Raw genomic sequence first — 20,524 nt, 5'->3', positions numbered from 1 at the left:
TGCTTATTGAAATTTCTGTCAGGGGTAGAGGCTGGTGTTAGTATGTAATTAACACATGTTGCTGTAGTGTGTGTATGTGTGTGTGTGTGTGTACCATTTTGTACTTCTGGACTTACCATCAGTCCCACTTATATGTAACAGCCTATGTAAAGCCTATTATCAATAAAACCATTCTGTTTACAAGCTCCTGCATGACGCTTACCATCTGCTGTAATCATTTGACCCATCATCACCATTTATTTATATAGCGCCACCGATTCCGCAGCGCTGTACAGAGGACTCGCTCACATCAGTCCCTGCCCCATTGGAGCTTAGTCTAAATTCCCTGACATATACATATATACACACACAGACAGACAGACAGACAGACAGACAGACAGACAGACAGACAGACAGACAGACTAGTCAATTTTTCGATAGCAGCCAATTAACCTACTAACCGGAGCACCCGGAGAAACCCACGCAAACACGGGGAGAACATACAAACTCTACACAGATAAGGCCATGGACGGTAATTGAACTCATGACCCCAGCGCTGTGAGGCAGAAGTGCTAACCCCTAAGCCACCGTGCTGCCCAACTCTCCATTTCCCGTCTGTCCTGTGTTGAACCCAGCGCCCTGCCTGATACCCTGCAGTCCTGATTTTAAGTAAGCAGCCAAGACAAACCAGCCTGTGTCACCAGCAAAAACTGCTGTAACAGGAGCCTGGTGATGGCAGGGACTACTCTCCTACATCTGGGGGTAAATGTATCAAGCCGAGAGATATACGGCGGGTTTGAAAAACCAATCAGATTATAGCTATCATTTATTTAGTACATTCTACTAAATGATAGCTAGAATCTGATTGGTTGCTATAGGCAACATCTCCACTTTTCAAACCCGCCGGAAAACTCTCAGCTTGATACATTTACCCCTGGTGTGCAGTCAGTGAGTATCTGAGTGACACCAGTAGGAGTGGTAGGTAATGCAGCTTACTGACTAAGAGAATTGGTAAAACCAGAGATAGACAGAGACAGGCAGCCCATCCAGTTACAAGATGTTACCGTGCAAATTTGTAAAGGTTTAGTTGACAGGTCCACTTTAAGTCTCTGTATTTTAAGAGGTCTCCTTAGTCTGCAGTAAAATGACCCAACAGTAAATGGAAAGACAAAATGCAATGTCACTAAGTGCTGCTCTGTTATAGATACACTTCTCAAATGCAGTTAGACAAAATCCTCCAGAGAGCCAAGGATGAATCAGCTCTGGCACGAGTGCAGGGATCCCGTTCTGGTAAGCACAGACTTCCACAACTCTTCCCCTTGTGCTAGTATGATACAAGCACATCCACATTCTTATTTCCAGAGGGCCTGGGACGCGGTTACAGGTATATAACGGGCATCACATCTTGAAGCATGATTTTACTAATAAGTTGTAATAATAAAATAGTATTTTATTATTATTATAACTTAAGACTGAGGTTATAAGGTTTACGTGGATAATGTTTAAAAAAAAATAAAAAGTAGAATTCTCCAATGTTTTAGTAAACCAAATAATTTAATGTAATGATCTAAACGTCTAAAAGTCACACGTGGTCCTAATCTAAAGAACATTTGTAATCCAGATAACGGGAACAGACTGCCTTCAAGAATTGCAGATGTTTAGGAAATTGTTACCATAAGAGTCGTTTTCAAGGTTATTCTAGGTTCCAGGAATTAGATAATCTGCACAACGCATCAATGTGTATCCGCCAAATGGCAGCGGCAACAGGGCAACATTCTGCAGATTTATGTCAAGGGCAGGTGACGTCTCCTCTGCCATTATCCTGTGAGCAACCCTTCACTCTTTATTGTTACACACAAAACAATATTCTGAATCTAAGCATCTTGAACTTTCTCCACAGACATATAATTATTAACCATTACCTATATAGCACCTACACATTACAGAGTAATCATTCACATCAGTCCCTTCCTCAATGGAGCGTACAATCTATATGGCCAACCACAGACACACACACTAGGGCGAATTTATCAGAAGCCAATTAACCTACCAATGGGTATTTGAAGTGTGGGAGAAAACAGTTCCCATAAGGAAAGAAAAGTGTACTGTAATGTCTACAAAGAGACACAGATTTTAATAACTGCTGTATTGATCATCTATTTTAATTTAGCACAAGACTGATCACTTTCTGGACCAATGTATAATTTGATCATAAGACAACTCTAAATGTCAATAGATATAATAAATATAGAGTTAAACACCCATTACACAGTCAATAATGAAAATAAAATGAAGCTTTATTTATATGCACTGATGACAGACACATGGCTTCATATGTGGTGGGAGTTACACAGGACTGATATGACTCAAACCGCTGGTGACATTAAAAGGTGATTTCTTAAAGTCCAAGGCGTCCTGGTTTGTCATATGTCTTTGGCTGCTTTAAAAAAAAGCCCCAAAAACAACAAACAATAATTGAAATTTTAGTCCTTTGTAAGAGGCAAACTATCCACAGAATGGCCGGTCTCTTAATGGAACGGTCGCCCTTTAGCGGGTTTGCTCTGTAAATGTCCTGCTGAGCGACGCAGCTTTTTCCTCTCCTCTTTATGTTGTTTCTCAGCTTCTTGTCGCTTCTTCTGTTGTTCAGACTGTGGGCAAAACATTATAAAACAGTTTAGTAAAAATAAATAAATAAAATAAAAAAGATAAAATTAAATTAACAACAACAACCAAAATTTTTTTATAATGCATAATCTGCATTTTTCCCCCCCTCAAATATAACCATCTTGTGACTTCCCTAATTTTCCCTTGTAAAAGTGAGCACTATTATATATGGGATATTGTATTCCCTACTGTAAATTATACAATATAATTCAAGTTCTGTGACCATATAAAAAGGAACGAAGGTTGCAGGGCCGAGTGCTTTTATAAAGCTCACAGATCTCTGCTGTGACTTCTAATATCCATATTAATTTACAGTAGGTGATACATTATTCCTTACAATGACTACTGAATCGATGACATCACAACTCACCCATTATAAGTGATGACATCAGAACCTACCGTTTATACAGATATTTGCAGAAGTTTATAAATATATTACCATCACTTGTGTATTAGAAGTTAATTATTAGCATGTGACTAAAATGTTTGGGTTATAAAGTGCATTTAGTGACATAATTATGCAGTTGAGTGCCATTAATTTGAAGGGCCATTATCCTTATCTGATAAACAGCTGAAAGTAGCTCTCATAGATAAAAAGCTATACATGACCTTGCCGAGGACAAACTACGTCACTAGAACCACATCCTGTAAAATGTACTAAACGTGTCATCATAGTAGATAAATTATGGCCAAATACTACTGTTTACAATTACCTTGTGTGCAATAATCCTCAGTCTTATTATTACATACCATATAAAAAGTAAAAGGGAACAAATTATAGCAATTTCCTATGCAAGACTGGAAAATAGAAGACCACCGTTATAAAGGTATGTGGTCGATTGCTAGACATTCATTTGGTCGACATTCAGAAAGTCAACATTAGGTCGACAATTCAAATGTAGACAGTATTGTAGGGTTATAATCCATCTACATTTGACTTGTCGAACTAATACTACTGTCAATCTTCCAACCCTGTCTATAGTTATGGTGTCGACCATGTAACTGTGGAACATATGTATAACACCCGTTTTAAATACTACTACTTTTATTACAAATTTATTCTGTTGTACAAAGCGTCTCAAGCCTCTCCCCAACTTTTGTGGCACTTCAGAACAAGGCCTGGGACCTCCAGCGTAAAATGGGTAGGATAAAGTGCGCCCACTGTCTGCAAACAGTGGAGGCAGCCATTTTGTGTGCTGGATGCCCTCACATAAGGTCACTGATAGCCAGTTGATAGTGTTCGTGACAATGCAGCCTGACTGACAAAATGGCTGCCTGTACTGTGTGTGAGTGACAGCTATGGCTTAAAGTGATTTTTGTTAGAACCAGTCCATTTATATTGCAGTTTAATCACTAAAAACTACCTCAAACATCAGCCACCAATATTAGAGCCAATATTTGTATTGTGTGACAAGTTACTGTAATATGAAGAATTATTAGATATAATCCATGTCACAGAAGCCAGTTACCATTTTGAAGAGAATTTGATATATAGAAGTTAGTGTGTACATAGGTCTAGGACTCCCACTGAAATATAAAAGTCAGTATCCTTATATATTCCTCTCCATGTTTGGTAATCTTCCTATACTGGTAGCGGACATGTTCTGTCAGCTGAGCAGCTGTCACAGTTGCCAGGGCACATACCCAACAAAATACATGTAAAACATTTGTTCTCACAGAACACCACGAGCCCCTCTCCTTTATTTTAATTTTTTTGTGATTACTTAAGAAATTTTAAACACATTTTTATACAGAATAAATTATTTCTAAATGTAGTGTAATAGTCACTTGTTGCTAGCCTTTGTTGTGGGAAGTTATTGGGGATGATTGAGGTCACTGATTACATGTGTTTATTACCCATACATAATCAGCGTGTAGCAGCTGCAAGACTGTGTGTTTATTAATCTTAATACACCTGTAACAAACACTTTAAACTATAGTATACTTTGGATTTATACAGGAGGTAAAAAGGTGAAGACCACTACCTGATGTATTTACTGGTACAGGAAGATAAAATCCATCACTTGAGATAGTGAACAGACAGGACTCCATGTTGTTCTCCACCAGGGACACTCCCTAGTGACCTCTTAGCATGAATAAGATCACTGCTGATTTAACGAACCACTTGCACACATTGTTTCTCAATATGCTCAGTCTGTTCATTTCTATTACCATGTTATTTATCTGTGCTACCAAGTACCTCCACCAGCACTACACCGATTGCTCTCTGTGTCTCTCCACACTGTCCCATGTTCCTCTCCGAACTATTCTCCAGCGTTTCCCTTCTTTCCTGCCCAATATTCTGCCCTAATTCAACCAACCCTTCTGCCAGTTCAACTGGTTAGTCAGCCGCCTCTGCTCCCCGCCTTAATGTCCATATAGCTCCTGTTGTCTTTCACTACCCCTAGTTGAATAGAGTTTGTAACCTATAATAATCAGATTGTCTAAACCAGTGACTGAGAACAGACGCTGTCCTCTGAGCCCTCCTCACCTGCGGCTCCAGCTCATTCCTGTTTTATTGTTAGATTTCTCGGTTATAGCTTGTAACACTTGTTTAAAATGCCTGCCAATATGTTATTACAGATCATTGTCTCTTTCTATGATTAAATGTGTTTTGTTAACTTATTAAGATTAAGTGTAACTTGCGGCCCCTTTGAAGGTTAGAGGCCACCCATGTGGTCCCTGAAGTGTTTCAGTTTGTAGATCGCTGAAACTGTACTAGAAGAATGAGAGAATCTTATTGGCAGCCAAGCCCCCAAAGCGGTTTTCTACAGATAAAGCATCTTTTTTTTTTTATAAACGTCATCCTATTACATCTAGGGGATTCAAAAAGGGCTTCAAGATTTTCAGTTGTCCAAACCTCGAATGCAGGACACAAAAGACTATATTTACAGAATATAGAAACAAATTCAGCAGTCACTTGAAACAAGTCGTGCGCAATATTATAATATCTCTCTACACACATCTATATATATATATATATATATCGATCTCTATCATACACACACACATATATACATATATATATATATATATCTATACATATATACACAGATAGATATATATATATATATATATATATATATATATATATATATATATATATATATATATATCTATCTACTATATAAATGCCTAGTGGCGTGTGTGGGGAAAAAAAACCCAAGCTGCAGCACCACCTGCTGGGCAGAGTTATACACTGACCTATATATTTCTTGAAGGAGAAGTGACAGTTGGGAGTGGTTGGTGGTTGCCGGGGGTGACGGTGGGGAGTTTTTAACACCTTAAGTAGCTTGATGAAGGATGTGGCGATGAAGATGAAGGATGAGGTGATGGAGAAAAATGATGAGGTGGTGACATGTGGACAAAACCACGTTAAAAAAGGGCGCTTGCGTCGGGAAGTAACGCTCTTCCCCTGAGGAGGCCTGGGCTAGGCCCAAATGCATGACAAGAACCTTTTTAATACCTTAAATAGCTTGATTTGACTAGAATGCATGAGTATCATGCACGGGTTAACGTGTGTGTGTGTGTGTATGTGCGTATGTGTGTGTATATATATATATATATATACACTTATCTCCTTTATTCTTTGCACATTAAACATACGAGACACAAATAATCATGAAACACGAGTGGTATGTTACTTTGCGCAACATGCCAACTGTTATAACATGGCTGGCTCTCGTCCAGCTCGTTATTGACACGCTGCCTAAAAAAAGGTTTGCATGATCAAATTCCCTGCATGCTAAATTTAAGACATGCAATCCTCAGTCAAGTGTGGATGAATGAGCGGACTTCTAAACATTACTCCGATAGTCATGGCTGGACATCTTACATAACCAAGTGTCATGTACTACATAACTAAGCTCGGGAGGATCATTTAACGCGGGTATTTTAAAGTCACCTTAAGCTTGAAACAAAATACATTTTCATAATAAATACAAATCTATTATATGAAAGTTGACATAATTTCATACAAGCTTATGCGCAATTCGGAAATTGGGGGCAAGGTTTCTATAGTGCTCCAAAACATACACAGATGGTATAATAAAACAAACACTTAAATGTACTAAATAGTGATCACAAAGAATAAAATAAATAATCTCTAAACATATAAATAGTGGGGAATCAATCAATATGTATAAGCTATAAACTCCTATAACATTGAACTTTATTAGAATCAGGGATATTCCTTAGGTAAAGCAGTTAGATGTAACTTAATATATAGTTATTCTTTGATCCATCTTTAAACATGATGCATATACATAGATGTTTTTGCATCCAACATTGAAATATTAGCTTAAACGGTGGAGAAATCACTGACTGATGGTGATATAAAACACTTACAAAATCATCTGTTGCACCCAAGCGCAGTTAGATCAGTGTGTACAGACATTGGGCAGTATAAAGGTAGTTGATGAATCCACTTCAAATTGTGGTTAAAAAAGTGTTTCCCCACCTTACGTATTGTGCAATCAGCTTGAGGAACTCTATTGGGAAACCATAACGTTGGTCTGATATAATATACTTTATTCCTCTTGTGAACATACAGTATCCAGTTTAGATGTAGACAGATCTTCCTGGTCTGCCTGACTCATGCTTGTGATATATGGAAATACCTGTGGTCATACTGCAGTATAGCCGTGTGGTCGTATAGTAAGTGCTGTAATCACTCCCAAATCTCTACACAGCTCCGTTCTGTGGATACGCTTCTTCTACTTTTCTCCACAGATAGTTAAAATCTGCTGAATTGTTTCCTTTGTAATCTTAACTGGATTATTATTTTGTTAATTTATCAGTTGTGTGTAATTATCTTCTCTAAATAGTGTTTCAGTAAACAATAATAATTGTGCTATATTACTTGGACACCATTTTCCAGACTAGCAGAATCTCTCTCAACCTAAACTGGATTCTATATGTCCTTAAGCACAGTAAGTACACTACATCAGATCAACTCTTTCTCAACAGAGTTCTACACACTTTTATAGTGGATACATCAACCAACTTTGAATTGTCCACATGTATGTACACACAGATGTGAATGAGTTCTCTGTACAGCGCTGCGGAATCAGTGGCGCTATATAAATAAATGATGATGATGATCCAATACAGCTTGGGTAGACCAGACACTTTCAATTATCTTATAAGTGGATATACTGCCACCATTACAAGCAACTGATATCTCTAAAGTTGATTCAATTATGTCAAAGTTGGATGTATATACATCTATGTATATGCAACAAATAACTACTATCCATAGGTACATCCAGCTACAATACCTAAGGGAGATATGGGATTTTAATTAAACCAGCATTCACACAATTTTTTCCTTTTTTAAAATAGCAAGTTCAGTACATTTTAAACATACATCTGTCCTCCTACAAATCATCATCTGCTTTTCAAAACCTCTGTAGAGGGCATACAAGTATGGCTGCCAGCCACAGTCACAGACTCAGAATATCATATGATGACAGAGGAGGGAGAAGGTGGTGTTACACAGCACACAGCTGACCGAGCTCAGAGGGGTGTTCCAAAACCTCTCAGCACATCATGTACAATGCGCAACACTATAAATCATTAATAGCAGTCTGAAGAAACAAACCAAGGAAAATGGTAATGACAAAGCTTAATCTTATAGCCTACCACAGTGATGCTATATAAAATAACAAAACAAAAACCTAATTATCATGTGATTGCTGCTTTAAGTCACACCCTATTGAACTGTTCAACATCATAGGAGCTTATTGCTTCTACACATTGATTGTTCCACTGACATTTATATGCTTTTATATTTTTGATTGCTATTTATTATGCACCTGTAATTTTCATATCACATATAATAAACATTTTGTTGTTCTTCAATTGCTCAATAGAGAGCTGCTAAGACCATTCTGGTGTGATCGGAAAGCACTACAGCATTGCCCATCCTTGTTAGTTTTCCATATACTCAATCACTCTCTCTGGCTGACCAGAAATACACAGCAGGACGTGAAGGACACACTGAAAATTGCATTTCCCCAACAAAGTGTAGTGAACATTCCACATACCTAGTACTGGGGCTACACCAATGCTTACACTACAGTTTAGGTACAAATATAAAATCGGATAGATTGTTGGCATTCTCCTAAAACACAGTTCTTACCTTCTTCAGTGTGAACGTCAACTGTTTGCTGCCCACTGCTGTATCAGACACATTCAGCGTTCCAAGTCTTTCTTCAACTTTCAAACGGTCTTCAAGTGTTTTCCTTAAGAACGGACACAGAAAAAAAATTCATGAAATGATGGACACTTTTGTACAGTTTTCTATACTGGAGACTAATATATCCATTCAGTTACATAAGAAATTGGAGTATTTTCAAAATAAGCATTGATAAAATTGCTTTCTGTTCGGGCACAAATTGCTTTTTCTGCAAATAATAGTGGGACGAATGCCCTTGGAAAACCTATTGCGGGTACCCAATCTGTAGACCACGTAGATTTATATGCCCTCTTGCAAAACCACCTTCCCAGCTTCTTTGAAAGTGGTTCAAGTAAGTGGCAAAAGGACATCTCTTTAGAGAGGAATGGAAGATTGACAGACTCCGTTCTCTTGTGCATCATCAGAGCAGCAGTTCTGCAGCACAAAGCTATTCATAGGACGTTCTATACACCATCATGTCTCCATAACATGGGATTAAAGCCTACTGACCAATATTTTAAATAGATTTTATATATTATACTCCTTACTTCCTATATATTGGTGCCCAAATACACTCCTGAGCTCCACTGCACTCTATCAGATTACAGTATTAAATGTGTATACATCAGGCACATAACATATCAATAATAAAAAAGGCAAATGTAGATAAACGTCCATTCTGCCGACACAAATCCTGCACATTAAACAGATCACGTGGACACATTTTGAGAAAAATAATCTTTGTTTGAATATGTGGTGTTGGAAACGAACAGACCTCTTTACACAAGTCAGTGTGTACACAAAGTGGCTGGTGACCACTACCAGAAATAACCTGCAAATGGTGTTTGAGAGAAAAGAGTTTATGGGTTTTTCTTCAATCTCCATATGCCTCTAATGATGTACTGGGATGTATTTCTCATTACATACTACACCATATGTTTTTTCTTTCTTTTTTTGTTTCATATATACACATGGCCTTGGACACAGCTTGTGGAACAACTGAGAGATTGAAACAAAAAAAGTATCCACATGGACTATTTATATTAAACTTAGAAGATTTGTGTCAGCAGAATTGAAGTTTGTTATCTACATACTGATATGAATATACATTTCTTTTTTTTTTTATGATCGATCTGTTCTGCTCCTGCCATATACATATTTAATACTGTAATCCAATGCCTTATATATTCTTAAAGTACCTGGATTGTATCCACAGGTGTTCTGGACCTGCCCACAGACTGAGCTCTTTTGGACACGGAATAACACATTTATGAGCGATTACTTTGGTTTTTCACAGTGTCAAGTCTGCCTATTGGGGATTATCGATTGTTTAAACCTTAAAGATCACTTCCAATTGTTCTATTGCTTATTAGTGTTGTATGCAAGCTGGATGGTTATACTAAACTGGAAATCCCCATATCAGGTATTGATGCCCTCCTAAATAATAAATATATCCAGTAGAAGCTTTCCAGACAAAGTCGACAAGGTGTGGACTCTATGGCTTAATCCACGATTTCTATCTGGGTACACAAACAAACACACACACACACACACACACACACACTAGCGAGTGTGTGAGGTGATATAGTATTATGTTATATTGTTTACGTGTTCAGTTGTATTGTTGTTTTGTAAAGAAAATGCCAGCATAAACTTTAACGCATATCATTTTATTATCCTGTATGTTTACTGTTTTCCTAAGCCTGCACTAGACTAGTTAAGGCCAAAAACATTTTATTACAGAAGCCTGTATAAACGTCTAACACAAGACTTGTATGTAGAACGCTCACTGTTCTAACAAGCAGATGACCTCATTTAGACATCTTTCTGCCACTATTGTCTGCAGATTAGACAAATGTACTAGATCAGAATAAAGCCTTATGTAATGTTTCAGCTATTTCACTAATGAGCAGCCCCTATTACACAAGACTGCAAATGAGATGCACACCAGGGCAAATTACGCTGCAATTAGAAATTTATTCTGAGCAAAGTATGGGAATATAAAACTACAGACAAAAAGATATCCACCGTCACTGCAGGGAAGGTACTATTAAATCATTGTAACCTTACATAAGTGGTCTGCTGACTATAACAAATACAGAGGTTTATTTTCTGCCCTCTGATAATACAACAGATGAGAGCAATCTGCGGCTCTACTTTTGCACAGGGATTCTAAACCCGCACAGTCAGAAGAGTAAAGAATTACAACAAAATAAACCAAAATCTATTAGTAACCTACAAATACATGTGCCAAATTGGAGTTTGCTCAACTCACATTTATTGCCAGAAGCCCTAACACTTGTGTATTAGCCGCAAATGCTAAATATTGTAGGAGGACTTTGAAATATATATTTGAGAATGTTCTAAGATTAACTTATAATTTGTTTCATCACTAATTGAAGGGCCACAATGTACAATTCAGGAAAATGACAGCAGTGTTCCTGTGCATCACCTTCACTGGTGTCCACTGAGATGGACGGGAAATAGTAGACTTGGTTCCCAGTCAAACTATTTATGACCAACGCAAGAACGGGCTTCCTCATTGGCAAAGGACCACCTGGTAACCCATTAATCTCAGCCTGGTGGCAGCAGAGATAACCCTAGTCAGACCTCTTAGATATATACAGGATAGTATAGCCTATGCTAGCAGATCTCAGCTGAGAACGCCCTACAGGACTTGCTCTCTTCCTCATCTAAGAGGGGAAGAGATGTAATAAAACGTAGAACCTGGTAAAAGGTCCACTAAGTATCTTACGAAAGAAGCAAATTATATCTTGCGTGAATCTGTGTGCATCTAGTGCAACAACAACATTAAGTACTGGTTCACATTTTAATTGAAACATTTAAACTCCTAACCCAATGTCCAGGTTCCTCATTGAACTACACTCACATCTTGTAATTCATTGATGAGAAGGGTTGGTTTTTATTTTTTTAACCATCAATGAATTACCCCAGCCCAGGTGCCTGCAACAGTAACTTCAATGTGAAGTTTGGGAGCAGAGCAATTTGTGGAAATGGTTAGGTTGGAGGGGTACACTCACCTCCCAGGTGAGAGATCCAAAATAGGACAAAGATTGGTTTTAAAAACACATACAAACAACCCTTTGTATGCTGGATAGACAGAAGCTAAGAAAACAGACAATCTCTGTAAGCAAACTAAAAGGGAAAGAAATAAGCCAGGGCTTGGTCACATCAGTATTTAATGGTACTTGCAGCACAGAAATATATAAGGTCACTATATAGACACTCAACCATCCCCCCCCTCCCCCCAAAAAAATAAAGTGAAGTTCTTTAAGCCCCTCTCCCGTGAATTTCCCATGCATATGAATGGGCCGATCGCAGAGGAGGGGCATCATCATCATTTCATGTTTGAATCAGGAAATCTGAAAATAGGAGAGAGGATCTCCTGTGTTAAATGGTTGCAGGCATTGGGGGCGGCCCAATAAACTGGAGTAACACCGCACAAAAAAAAAAAAAGACTTCATATTTTAACTCCAACCAAAATCTTATTAAAAGATAGTAATAAGTTTTCAGCTTCGGCTTACTAACAATGATTATCTTAGAGGAAAAAACGATGATGAATATTTGCCATCCTCTCAACGCTCTGCCCTTTCAAGAAAACCAGTTTGACTGGGATTGTCTGCCACGGTGCCCTGAGCTCCGATTTTCCTGGTAAATCCCTGTATAAACACCTCCTGTATGCGCTGTTTAAGCCTCCCGAAGCAGGACTATGGCAGGAGAATCAGTCACTGCAACAGGCAGACTGGAGATCTCCTTCTCTGAAAGATACGGTGAGAATGTGGCTGCCGACCAGTCATTCTTTACTATGATTGCTTGTGACATTAAGTCAGTAACCACTAAAAACCTAGGACAGTGTGTTGCTGGGCACCATGCTGAGGAATTGCACTAAAATTACGTTTACATTGTCAGCATGCTTGGCTAAGATGTAAGTTTTAAGTAATGGAAGATGTTCAATAAAAACGACTATTCCCCGATTTACATTCCACCTGGCGTCATTTAAGAATATCTTGTCTGGCTTATGTAATCATGTTCACATTGACATTAATACGCACAGCACACAATATATGTTACACAAACGCACAAGAACAATAAATGAAGATAAACTGCAAGGCAGTGAGACAGGGAAAGTTCATGTTACACAGATGGAGCGACGGATCGGAAGGGTCCCACTACGTCCAAAAATCGGTTTTACAGGCCATCAATATGCAAAAAGCAAATTGCATCATTGTGGCACCTGCACTTGCCCCTTGCATCTGACCACTGGGTCTCCCCAGAGAGGAGGTCCAGAGAGTAGCCAACTATGTCTTAAAACCAAAATCAACCTTTAATTGCATCTTGGAACGAAAAAACCTCTACACCGTAAAACAATCTTTAATTGCCTTTATTAACCCAACCTTTAATCCCTAACATTTCCAACAGCCAAGATCAGAATCTAGATCTCTACCAAAAGCGAATACAAAGTCCAAGCAGAACAAGGCTCAGGTTCTAACTGTATGCCAAACCATGGCTCCAACATTACACCCCAGCCTTAAACTAGTTACAATTAAAAAGAACGACACCCCCCTTCCCCACTCCAAAAACCTTCACATGGTAAACTATAATGATCCACCAATCTCTTAAAGTGCACCTGCCTAATCACAATGTAAAGTAGGTTCAATGGACACTGATCTGATCCCTCACAGCCGCCGTATTAGACAGCTGGACACAGAAGCACAGGGAGCAGGCCCCTGCCAGCACATGGGATGTTCCCTCTCATCAATGCTCATGAATATTCATAATGTACTCGCACAAGGTGGCAGACTTCATGACGACTTTTAAAAAAGGAGAATATAGAAGATAAGTCGTACAACTGTAAAAGACCGTAAACGTGAATATGTTTCGCTAGGTGTTGTCCGCAGTCGGGTGCAAGCGTCAGATATTTAAAGCAACCCAGATAAAAACACAGAATAGTGACTGAATATATGTAAAATATCTAAAGCTTTTATTTATTTCTATTCATTGTGAATAATTTGTATTGCGATGTTTAACAAATTAATGTGTAAAGCTAATAATTACCCGGATACACTAAGACACATAAGTAAAGCATTGTTCTTTCTGGCCATATAAAATGTTGTTTATTTCTCAGTAAAGAGCAGTTTTTGTTTTATTCTGTCTGCCCTCCCAGCCCGCTTGCTGGGCTTTGCTTTTGTCAGTGTCTGCTCGCTGCAATCGCCTTGTTTTCCCCTCTTAATCATTTATGAAATGCTTTTTGTCATAATGAATTCCTGTTTGCCCACTCTCACTATGAGAATGCTGCGCCACACATCCGCTCTCCTCTGCCGCTTCCAGATCACTCAGACATTATTCATTACAAGTGAAAGGACAAAGAGCACAAGCTGTCTGCTTCTTCTGCAGCCTAATAAGTGCTGAGCTCAGCCAGCAAACACCAGTCACACAATTAAATACTTTTTAACCATTCCAATTTGTGAGATATGCAAAGTCTTCAGATTTCACGTTTGGACGCCTCATACAATAGTCAGGTGCTAAAAAGATGCGTAATCTTCATGGATTTAACAGAGAGTGGTTCTGTAGCTGCTGGGGAACTACAAATCTCAGAAAGCTTTCAGAGGTGGAGAGACACAGATTGCCTTAAGCAACAGTTTCCAACTTGTTGGGGACAAAAGTTTTTAAGAATTTACTCCTCTATCTTCAGGTTCCCCACAATTGGAGATGTATTGATTATAGGTCTCCTTCCCCGGAGGCTTATCCAATGACCATCTCTCCTTCTCTCTCCAACAGTGATGGGAAACCTGATACCCTCCGGGGGGGCCGCAAGTGAAGGCTTGGAGAGCAGCATGCGGCCCTGGGGCCACCTGTCCCCTTCACTGCTCTAGTATACACACACATTCATGTAACTAACTGGAAGTCTCGCAATGGTTTACAGTAAGTGTTATTTACCACGGAGATACGTCTTTCTCCAAGCAGATGACATCCACTCGGACAGCCTAATGTCTCTGTATCTACTCAAACTAATTAAAATTAATAAAGAGTTAATAGGTAAGCATACATAGCAGCAAAACATACCACTTGAAGCTTTCTACGTGTTGGCATTAAAGGTCAGACTTATTAAGTAAACAAGTGACGGGTTATACACCGGATATAACAAATGTGCACATGGTAATAGCTGAATTGACAATGCTGCCCTTTAAGTTATTGTCCCAAATTAAAATACCAGGTCTACATTAAATCAAAATGTCACAAAGTAATACAAATTCCATCTGGTTACAAAAAAAATAAATAAGGGAAAACATATATTGTTATATTTATACGGCAAGTAAAGCCACTTTGTGATATTAATATAAATTAAATGAAAGGCGGAGTATTACTGAGTTGAATAATATACTATGCTATACTATTGGTGGAAACATACAGGGAAGGGTCAGTGATGTCACAGTAACTCAAGTGACAGCAACCTCAGTTTTTTAACCTGCATCTTAACTTCTTAAGACACTGTCCTACAGATATTTGAGGTGCTCTAGGTGTCTAATGTACTCTGGGGGAAGGGGGAGGGTAATTATTTACTTCTTAACAGAGCTGCAGTACACTTTCAGGATATCACTAAACAATGTATATTAGATTCATGGTGCACATCTAACAGTTTTGTGGTCCTTTAATTCATTCAACTAAAGTACTGTTTAAACGCTTCCTTACTGTGCTCTAAATGATAATTAATGCGGCTTACATTACTGCAATTATATTCACGTGAAACATTGTTCTTACAAAGAGTAAGATACACAGAGACGTAGACTACATACTGCTCCCCCTTTTCTTTAGCTCTTTCTAAACGGATTATTTTTCAGTGACCCAGACGCTAGTTTTTCAATGACACATACCCGTCTGCAATTTCTTTATCTACTCACTTCTGTATTAACTGGTAGCGAAAGTGGAATCGTAAAAAAATAAAAACGTGAGAGCCATCTACCCATTTTAATTAGAATCTTATTGTATACTAAATTAAGTCATAATATAAATAATGCAGGCCTCTACTTAGATACATAACAAGACATTGATATATAGGACAGACACAGAGAATGCAGTGTTGCCCCTGGACATGTACGGGTTAATAACTTAATAATAATTTGTTTTCCATCTGTCCTTTATGATTACGGAGTGGACTGTACTTCAACCAATGACCTAGTTTTTAACATAAAAACATAAATTGTATTTTCAGAGAACACGGGTTTCCTCCCGCTTTTAGCATTTTGTTAGGTTATAGTTTGATATTATTTAGCAACAACATAGCAATAAACAAATTACTTGGGAGGTCAGAATGTTCAGACGGTGCCAAAACAAAAGGAAGGACGAGGATACAGAAACGGCAGCCGTCACAGCATGATAAAGCAGAACTCCAGAGGCCTTAACCTTTGTAAACATTATACAATTGTTTAGATTGAAGAAAATGTAAAGTAAAAATATATGAAAAAGAAACTGTATAGAACAGTCCAGTCTTCGTGTAGGAGAAAATGACAAAACTATAGGACAGAAATAAAATCCATCAGACCCGTAAAAGTTAAACCAGCATTGATAGCAAATTACTGGTAACGTCTTACATTACGAAGAGTGCAAAGCGGCTTCATTTAGAATTATAAATAGATATGTACCTTCCCTCCTGCCCATTGCCAAACTGTAAGATATCCACTAATAAAGGTCATCCTTATATATACTGCACCTTGTTAGTGGTCGGTGCTGTTCATCCTTCTTTTGAGTGGTTTATATTTATTTATTAGGGGCTGGAATTTCCCCTTACAAACGGCTGCGTTTGGGACTCTAATTCTGCACATTTAACCATAGACTGGTTCTTTTTAGTGCTGGATATTTTAATAATCTACTTTGGATATATCTAGAACTCTGTCAAAAATGACCAACAGTGACCTGATGCAGGTTACAGAAACATGGCGGTCTTATAAACCTGTCTGCTCGGAAGCACGTACAGTATGTTTATTTTATACAGAACAGCGCTCAGTGCCTCCGCCAGCACTAATCACTGGGGTAGAGCGCTGATGTAGAGGAGGGAGGGAAGTGGCAGCGATTAGTATTCTATCTGGACTGATAATGCTAAATCCTCCTGACCCACCAGAGCTTTTACTTTTTAGGGGGTTCCTTTAGGAGTTTAAAGCAACAGGCCGCTCCCAGTTCATCTATACAAACATGCTGCTCATGTGGGCTGGCTGGGTGAACTTACAGGATGCTCTCCACCTACCTCCTAACCACTGGCAAAGCCCACAGCTCCCATCAGCATCATCCAGAAGCTGTTAGCAGGGGGAAGGGTAAGTTAATGGAACTACACTGGGTGGCACAGTGGCTGGCGCTACCGCCTCACAGCGCTGGGGCCACGGGTTCTACTGCATTCAGGATACTATTTGTGTTGAGTTATTCTCCCTATGTTTGATGGGTTTCCTCTGCTTGTTCTGTTTCCTTCTACAGTCCCAAAACATAGGTAGGCAGTGAAGTGAACCATTAAATACCTTCTGTAAAATGCTGCATATTATGTTAGTGCTCTGTAAAAAGTGATAATAAATACATTATTTCACTATAGAATCATCTTAACGAAAAAGGAGGTGCAACAAAATTAAATGAAAAGAGGATTTATGTACTTACGTTAAATCCGTTTCTCTGATTCCGTCTGGGGGACACTGCTTTACCATGGGGTTGTGGAGGGGAGCTGGGAGTTGGCACCTAACTAGTTAACTTTAGTGCTGGTGATAGACCCCTCCCCTCTACAATCCCCCTGCCTCTTCCTGTACAATCCAGTTAGTTTTAAAAAGCCCCAGGAGAAAAAAGGGCAGTCAAACAAGAGCACACAGAAGAATAACAGAAGGGAGGGATTGCAGTGTCCCCAGACGGAATCAGAGAAACGGATTTAACGTAAGTACATAAATCCTCTTTTCTCTTTCATCCAGTCTGGGGGACACTGCTTTACCATGGGGACGTTCTAAAGCAGCCCCTAAAGGGTGGGACTACTCTGAAAATTCCGCTCGTAAAGCATTACGAGCGAAATTTGCATCTGCTGATGCAAAGACATTAAATTGATAAAATTTAGTAAACGTATGGACAGAGGACCAAGTGGCTGCCCTGCAAAGCTGGTCCGCAGAAACACCATTCCTTGCTGCCCAAGACGCCCCAACCGATCTGGTGGAATGGGCTGTGACTCTCTCCGGCACAGGACGGCTAGCCTTTATATAAGCTTGTCTGATGGTAGACGTAATCCATCTTGCAATGGACTGTTTTGAGGCTGGCCAGCCTCTCTTATTAGCGTCATAAAGGACAAATAGAGAGTCTGTACGTCTAATCTGGGAAGTTCTCCTAACATAAATGCGGAGAGCCCTAACCACATCTAACTTTTCCATCGATTGCTGATCCGTATGGGAAGAAGATGAGAAAACCGGAACTACAATTTCCTGGTTGAGATGAAAAGCCGACACTACTTTTGGTACGAAAGAAGGGAGAGTTCTTAACACCGCTCTGTCCTCGTGGAAAACCAAATATGGTACCCTACAGGACAGAGCTCCTAATTCGGAAACCCTACGAGCCGAAGCGATAGCCAAAAGAAAGAGGACCTTCCAGGTCAACCACTTTAGGTCTGCCTTACTCAAAGGTTCAAAGGGGGGGCCCTTGAGCATCTCCAGGACCATGTTGAGATCCCAAGGAGCAGTAGGAGGGACATAGCGAGGTTGGATATGTAAAACTCCCTGGAAAAAAGTCCTAATGTCTGGCAATTCGGCTAATTTCTTATGAAAAAATACAGAAAGTGCCGAAACCTGGACCTTTAGGGAACCTAGCCTACGGCCTGCTTCCAGGCCATTTTGAAGGAAGGCTAATAGACGGGAAAGCTGAAAAGAGGACGAGTGGAACATCCTATTTTCGCACCATCTAATGTAGGCCTTCCAAATCCGGTGATTGATGCGAGCCAGGAAGCCTGTTTCTTCTCGAATCTGAGTCTGAATTACACTGGGCGAAAAACCTCTAGCCTTCCAAAGGCTGGCTTCAACAGCCATGCCGTTAAATTGAGCTGAGGTACATTCTGGAAATGGAATGGACCTTGCAGAAACAGGTCGATTCGATACGGAAAGCGGAACCCCGGGCCTTCCGCCATAGATATGATGTCTGCGTACCACACTCGGCGCGGCCAAGAGGGAGCGACTAGAATTACTGGCAGAAGGCCCTGCCGAACTCGTCTGAGTACTCGAGGAAGCATGGGAATTGGGGGAAACAGGTATCCCAACCTGAACTCCCATGACATCGTCAAAACGTCCACTGCCGCCGCTAAGGGATCCCTTGCCCTTGCGCAAAACTTGTGGACCTTCCGGTTGTGTCTGGAGGCCATGAGGTCTATGTCCGGAAGACCCCACCTGAGAACCAGAGACTGGAAGACATCCGGGTGTAGAGACCACTCCCCCGGCATCAGCTGGTTTCGACTTAAATAGTCCGCCTCCCAGTTTTCTATTCCTGGAATGAAAACCGCCGATATTGCTGGGACATATTGCTCTGCCCAAACAAATATTTGGGCTGCAATCTCCATAGCCGCTGCACTCCTGGTTCCTCCTTGTCTGTTGACATATGCCACGTCCGTGGCATTGTCAGACTGAATTCTGACCGGTTGGCCCTGAAGAAAAGACTGGGCTCCCCGGAGAGCCAAGAGAATGGCCTTCAATTCCAAAACATTTATCGGTAGAGTTGATTCCTGAGGCGACCAAATTCCCTGGAGTCGGAGGTAAAGTATTACCACCCCCCAACCCTTCAGGCTGGCGTCTGTCGTAGCTATGATCCATGACCATTGTGCGAAGGATTTTCCCACGCTCATGTTGTGCGGACACATCCACCACTGAAGAGATTCTCTCGCTTTCTGAGATAGAGATCTTTTGACTTTTTAGGTGTAGGTGTGACCCTGACCACTTCGATAGCAGATCCCATTGGAAACATCGAGAATGGGCTCGCCCGAAGGGAATGGTCTCGAAAGAGGCCACCATCTTTCCGAGTAGCCTCATGCACAAGTGCATTGAGGGGCTGGGGTAAGACAAAACCTGGGAGGTTACCGACTGAATAGAGGAGATTTTCTCTGCTGGGAGAAACACTCTTTGCCTCCTGGTGTCCATGATGAGTCCCAGGAATACCATGTGCTGACACAAGATCAACTATGATTTCTTTGAATTAGCCAACCGTGGCCCTCGAGAACTGCCTGGGTGAGGGACAGGTGATAACGCAGGCAACCTTCTGAGGAAGCCTTGACGAGTAGGTCGTCCAAGTAAGGAACGACCTGAACTCCCTGCAGGTGAAGACATGCTGCCATAACTGACATAATCTTCGTGAAGACCCTTGGCGCAGTTGAGAGGCCAAAGGGGAGGGCCCGAAACTGATAGTGAGCAGATCCTACCGAGAATCTGAGGAGAGACTGGTGGTGGATCAGATGGGAATGTGGAGATAAGCGTCCTTTATATCTATGGACGCCATGAACTGATTTATCTCTAGGTCGTTTATTACTGACCTCAGAGATTCCATCCGAAATTTGTCCAACCTTAAGTGAACATTGTCGCCCTTTAAGTTTAGGATGGGCCGAAAAGAGCCGTCCGGCTTCTTGACTAGGAACAGGTTTGAATAAAAACCCCTTCCTTTCTGCCCATCTGGCACTCTGCAGATGACCTGCTG

General features: G+C 40.2%; 1 protein-coding gene across 1 annotated transcript in view; it reads right to left on the bottom strand.

The window, feature by feature from the left end:
• Nucleotides 1-2,260: 2,260 nt before the first annotated feature.
• NOL10 (nucleolar protein 10) overlaps nucleotides 2,261-20,524 on the bottom strand; it is a 57,471-nt gene continuing 39,207 nt past the window's right edge. The window contains exons 20-21 of the mRNA XM_075201438.1: nucleotides 8,786-8,888; nucleotides 2,261-2,627 (exon numbers count right to left, since the gene is read on the bottom strand). Coding sequence (XP_075057539.1) covers nucleotides 2,508-2,627; nucleotides 8,786-8,888 — 223 coding nt within the window. The 3' untranslated portion in view covers nucleotides 2,261-2,507. The remainder of the gene's footprint in view (nucleotides 2,628-8,785; nucleotides 8,889-20,524) is intronic.

This window comes from Mixophyes fleayi, chromosome 3 (genome assembly GCF_038048845.1).
Source record: "Mixophyes fleayi isolate aMixFle1 chromosome 3, aMixFle1.hap1, whole genome shotgun sequence".
Classification (NCBI taxonomy): Eukaryota; Metazoa; Chordata; class Amphibia; order Anura; family Limnodynastidae; genus Mixophyes; species Mixophyes fleayi.
The sequence above is the reverse complement of the archived record's forward strand: the minus strand, read 5'-3'. Positions and strand labels throughout refer to the sequence as shown.